Source organism: Mus caroli, chromosome 5 (assembly GCF_900094665.2).
Source record: "Mus caroli chromosome 5, CAROLI_EIJ_v1.1, whole genome shotgun sequence".
NCBI lineage: Eukaryota > Metazoa > Chordata > Mammalia > Rodentia > Muridae > Mus > Mus caroli.
Genome location: NC_034574.1, coordinates 105,366,829 through 105,372,828, shown reverse-complemented (window position 1 = coordinate 105,372,828; position 6,000 = coordinate 105,366,829). Strand labels below are relative to the sequence as shown.

Genomic DNA, 6,000 nt, shown 5'->3' with positions numbered 1-6,000 from the left:
GTTGGATCTCATGGAGGCATTTCCTCAACTGAAGCTCCTTTCTCTGTGATAACTCCAGCTGTGTCAAGTTGACACAAAACTAGCCAGTACAATCATTAAGTCTTTTATTCATGCTCTTTCTAATTTTTTTTTTAAGGTAAGCACTTAGAGCTAAAAACTCCCCTCCTGAGACCATTATTTTCGATGTGTCCCAGATGCTTCATTGTGTTGGTCTTTGTTTTTGTTTAATTCTGGGATTTAACATTTTTCTTTTTGATTTCTTCTTCAACCCATTAATCACTCAGTGATGCATAGTTTAATCTCCAAGAGTTTTTGCAGTACTCAAGATTCATTTGGTGTTAGTTTTAAGTGTTATAGCATCGTGGTCCATAGAATATGCAGATTACTGCAGTTTCCCTCTATTTGTAAGGATTTATTTTCTATCCCGGGATGTGGTGTATGTTAGAGAAGCTCCCATTTCCTGCTGAGCAGAACGTATGTTCTTTGGCGTTTTGGTGGACTACTCTGTAGACAACAGTTAGGTTCATATAGTGTATGATGTCACTGCATGCTGATGTTTCTCTGTCTGTTGTTGTTGTTGTTGTTCAGATAACCTGCCTATTGGAAAGAAGGAGGTAATTACTGAGTTGGAGTTCATATGTGTCTTGAAGTCCAATAGTATACCTTTTATGAAATTGAATATGTTTAGGATTGTAATGTCTTTCTGGTTAATTCCCTTAATAAGATGAAGCCTCCTACTCTAGCTCTTCTTGTTTATTTTAGACTGAATTCTATTTTGAAAGATGGCGACATTTGCTTATTTCCCAGGTACCATTTGCTTGGAGTACTTTTTTTTCTTTTTCACCCTTATACTTTTAAGGTGGTTCCTACCTTTGAATGCAAGTTGGGTTTCTTGTAGACAAGAAGATGTGTTTGTTTCTTAATGCATTTGGTCACCTTGTGTCTTTTGATTAGAAAGCTGAAGCCATTAGTATTTAAATATTGAAATGTATATGATGCTGGGTGTGGAGGCACCTTTAATCTTATTACTCTGGAGGCAAAGACCAGCCAGGGCTACATCGTTGGAGAGAGACAGACACACATACACAGAGAGAGAGACAGACAGACAGACAGACAGACACAGAGAGACAGAGAGAGACACACAGAGACAGAGAGAGACACACACACAGACAGATCGAGGAAGAGAGAGATGGAGGGAGGGAGGGGAAGATAGGATGAAAGAAAGGAAAGAAAGGTAAGAGTAGATGTGTTTATCTTGCCTCTGCTTGTGTGTGTGTGTGAATGTGTGTGAGGGTATGTGTGAGTGCATGTGAATGTGTGAGTATATGTGAATGTGTGTGTTCTTAGTCCTATTTTGTATTTCAATAGTTATACTTTGATTGCCTCTCTATACTGTCTTGGCTATGCTTATTTCCCTGTTAGGTCCAAAGTATCACTTCTATCATTCACTGTAGAGTTGCTTTAGTGGACATGAATTATTTTAGCCTGTTCATATCATATTGGAAAGCATTTCCTTTCTTTTCTCCTTCAACTATGTCAAATGGCTTTCCTAGGTATGGTAGCCTAGGTTGGCATCTGTCATCTTTCAGAACTTAACATACCAAGCCATTCTGACTTTTCTCTTATTCCTTTTTTTTGTTTGTTTGTTTTTTGTTTTTTTTTTGGTTTTTTGTTTGTTTGTTTGTTTGTTTGTTTGTTTTTCAAGATAGGGTTTCTCTGTATAGTTCTGGCTGTCCTGGAACTCACTTTGTAGACCAGGCTGGTCTTGAACTCAGAAATCCGCCTGCCTCTGCCTCCTGAGTGCTGGGATTAAAGGCGTGTGCCACCACACCCGGCTCCATTCTGACTTTTAAGGTTCCCATTGGGGAATCAGCTGTTATTCTGGGTGTTCTTTTATATGTGACTTGTGATCTCTCTCTTGCCGTTTCCAATACCCTCTCTCTGTTTTACATTTTAGTGCTATGCTGAGGAGAGTTTCTTTTCTGGTTCCATCTCTTTGATGGTCTGTGTGTTTCTTGTGTCTGGGTGGAAATATCTTTCCTTAGTTTGGGGAATTTTTTTCTATGATCTAGTTAAAGACGTAGTCTGTGCCATCGCTCTGGAACTCTTCTCCTTCATCTGTGCCTATAATTCCAAGATTTTTCCCAGTGTCTTGAATTTCCTTCAAATTTCTTTTGAGTGCTTTTAATTTTGTTAATATCTTGTGCCTGTCAAATATCTACTTTATCTTCCAGTCCTGATAGTCTTTCGACTTGCTCCATCCTACTTACAAGGCTCTCCACTGTGCTTCTAATTAGGATATTGAGTTTTTCAAATGCATCCTTGCTTCAGTATTTCTGTCTCTTTATTCGATTTGAGTTTTAAATCCTAAACTGTCTTCATCATCCATTCATTGTGCTTTCCTGGGGGGAATCACATTATTCATTGCTAATCTCTAAATTCATTGAGCTGTTTGTTTTGTCTAAATCCTTCGCGTTCTTTGATGAATTTCATAATTGTTCTTGTAAATCCTATGTCCTGGAATTCATCTAGGTAATTGTTATTGGAGAACTAGTCTACAGCAGGCTTGGAGGGGGGGGGCGGGGATTGTCACATATGGTCCTGAACCTTCATAGTGTTTGGGTTTTGTGATAAGACCCAGACATACAGATGGACATACAGACTTTCATGATTGGTTATATGTCTCACCTGAGATTTTAGGCAGCTTCTGTGGTGGCAAGCTTGGCCTGGGGTTGGCTTGTGGGTTTTTTATTCTGGTTTCTCTTGTTGCCCAAATTTGGTTGATTTCAACCAATCAGGCATGAGGAGCTGGTAAGAAACTCCTTCAGTGGCTCAGGGGCAATTTTGATCAGAGGAAAGGGGGTGATTCCAATTAAGGAGTAACCAAGAAAGCATACAGTGGGACCAACTGCGGCCTTGGGTGTGGGAGAAAACCCGTGTCCCACCAGAGTTCTGGTGCTCTGGGCAGGCAGATGCGGGAGGACTGCCGCAGGCTTTCCACGCGGCCCCAGGGTGGGTATCTGGCTGTGTGAAGCCACTGATCCCAGCTTGGTGGGTGATGGACAAGGGCCAATCCTAGGCACCAGGTTCCCAGCTTCCAGCATCCCACGCTGGATCCGGCAGAGGAGCTGAGAACAGAATAGGGGCCTCCGGGGTGGCACTGAGCCCCAGGGACAAAGGGAGGGGGTAGTGTGAGAGGGCGTTGATGGTTCTCATGCAAGCGAGAGTCCTTGGACCGGTCAGTGGCTGGAGCGCAGGATGGCCTTCTGGTGGGAGGTTAGATGGGGCTCATCAGGAGAAAGCCTATCCCATCATTCAAGCACAGCGGGCCTTGATAAGCAGTGACAGTCTGGTTTTAGAGCTTTATTGTAGAAAGGCAGGGAAAAAGAGAGGTGGTAGAAAGAGAGAGAATCCGGCCATGGCCATGGGGAGAGAGGGAGGAAGGCTAGAGAGGTAAGAAAGGTGAGGGCTTAAAAGGAGTGAGGAGGGGCCAAACAGCCCCTCTTAGAGTGGGCTGGGCTATCTTGCTGTTGCCAGGTAACTGTGGGGAGGATCATACCTGGCTATAGTCAGGAAACAGTTGGGGTGGAGTCTAGCCAGAATGCCAGAAGCTTAGGACATTGTCTGCATCTTATAGTCACAGAATTATGGAGTTGGGGGATCTGTGGTGTCAGGCACCAGTCTCTAGGAACATGGCTTGCTTTTCCATCATTTGTAGAGTTCTCTACTGGGTCTCCATTCAACCAAAATAGGCTGCCTATCACAGTCCCACAACCGATGGTGGGATCTACTTAGGCATTTGTACCTGAGTTCTGCCAGAGCATTAAGGATGGCATAGGTGGGGTCTTGGGCACACACCAGGCTAAACTGGCACATGAGTTCTGAGACCTAAGCTAGGCTTAAGACTTGGGCATGGTGTGGACAGGCAAGGTTCCAGGAACTCACCAGGCTGCACAGGAGCACAAATGTACACCCCATCCCAATCTAGGTTAGTGGCTGGGTGGAATGCACGCTTCCTAGGGTCTCTGAGACTCACCAGACTGGACCCCAGTGCACAGAATGCACAACCTGGGCTACATATGAAATTGGATGTGGCATGGGTGGGCTAGCATCCAGTGATGCACCAGACCAAACTGGAGCACAGGAAGTATGACCTCTGCTAGGTCTGGAAGTTGGATGTGGTGCCAGGAAAATGTGGGGGAGGGGGGCACTAGGGTCAGGTGGACTCAGCAGGCTGGACTTGTGTACCAGGCCAGAGCCTGTAGGTTGGGAAGGGCACAGGAGGGGCTCAGAAAGCTGGCCTGGTGCATAAGATGTGAGGCTGGCTAGGTATGGTGATGTCAGAGGATACAGGTGGGATAGGATCAGGCAGACTCAGCAGGCTCAACTTGGACCTTGCTTGTGTGTCAATAACCACCTACCTTGGTCTTCAGTGTCAGTGACAAGGGCTTGTCCTGTAGATGCCCTCACCTCACTGTCCCTCACACAAGGGAGAAGTTTGTTGGTTCTGAGGAATGAGAAGAAGTTCACCTTTCTCCTGTGAAGAGGCAGGCTGTGGTCAGCAGGGCCTGGAGAACCACAGGCACGTCAGGGACCTCACCACCTTTGCTCAGCATCTTCTGCGTCAAAGAAAAAGACCATGGCACATCCCCAGCACATTGCCCCTGCCCAGAACTCCACTGCACCATCAAACAGTGCTGTTAATGGGATGGTAAAGCCGGCCCCTTACTGTGCATGGTTTGGCTTCACAGACCCATCTGGGGAGAGCCACTTTAGAAAGGTCTCTTCTAGAACCCATCCCGATGTCTACAGATCTGCCTGTCGTGTTTATGGGAGGGAGCAGTGTGTCCTGTTTCTGTTTGCTGTCTGGGCCTTTCCAGCCTTGCTTCCTAACCTGCAGCCTGACACAGTGCATGGCTGAAGGAATTGTGTGTCCCTCAAAAGATTACATGGTGTTTATGCAGACAGACAGGAGCCTCCAGTGACCACCCTCTCCTCTTCTCTCTGCCCATCAAGCCTTAACCTGAGCAACAGCGACATCCTTACCATCTATGATGGCGATGAGGTTGTGCCCCACGTCCTGGGCCAGTACTTTGGCCACAGCAGCCCTCAGAAGCTGTACTCCTCCACACCGGACCTCACCATCCAGTTCCACTCCGACCCTGCCGGCCTCATCTTTGGCAAAGGCCAGGGATTTATCATGAACTATATAGGTAGGTATCCCAACCCATCTGTCTCATTAGTGTTGGAGGAGAGGCATGGTGGTTTCCTGTGGGTTCGTCTGTGAGGATACTGACTCTGTTAGCGCGCTGGCGTAGTTGTCCTGTGTGGTTTTAGGAACACTATTGTGGAAGGCTGTGTGACCTTGCGAGAGTCTGTGAGCCACTCTGAGCACCCTTCTTGCTTGTATAAAGTGGAAATACTGTCTGTCTGTCTTAGTTAGGGTTTTACTGCTGTGAAGAGACCATGACCAAGACAACTCTTTTAAGGACATTTAATTGGGGCTGGCTTACAGGTTCATCCCATTATCATCAAGGTAGGAACACGGTAGCATCCAGGCAGGCATGGTGCAGGAGGAGCTGAGAGTTCTACATCTTCATCTGAAGGCTGCAACAGGAGATTGTGTGCCACACTAAGTGTAGCTTGAGCGTAGGAGATCTCAAAACCCACCTCCACAAGTGACACACTTTCTCCAACACGGCCACACCTCCTCCAATTAGGCCACACCTCTTAAGAGTGCCACTCCCTATGGCCAAGCAGTCAAACACATGAGTCCATGGAGACCAAACCTACTCAAACCATCACAGTGCTGCATGTTTGATACTTCTGGGCATTTCTTTTGCCCAGAGATTGGTTAAACCCTGGTGCTAGCTTAGCCATGAACCTGAAGTCATTAGTTCAGATTCCTAGTGCCTACCAAGGCCTTCACAGACCCATCAAATGCACAGAGGTACATATATCTCATCAGAGCCATGCCTGTGTTAATTAAGCGTCATATCT

General features: G+C 46.1%; 1 protein-coding gene across 4 annotated transcripts in view; it reads left to right on the top strand.

Annotated features, from left to right (window-relative positions):
* Sez6l (seizure related 6 homolog like) overlaps positions 1-6,000 on the top strand; it is a 164,103-nt gene that overhangs the window by 138,035 nt on the left and 20,068 nt on the right. For all 4 annotated transcript variants that reach the window (XM_021162293.1, XM_029477897.1, XM_021162294.2 and 1 more), the window contains one exon: positions 5,017-5,213. In XM_021162293.1, the coding sequence (XP_021017952.1) occupies positions 5,017-5,213 (197 nt within the window). The remainder of the gene's footprint in view (positions 1-5,016; positions 5,214-6,000) is intronic.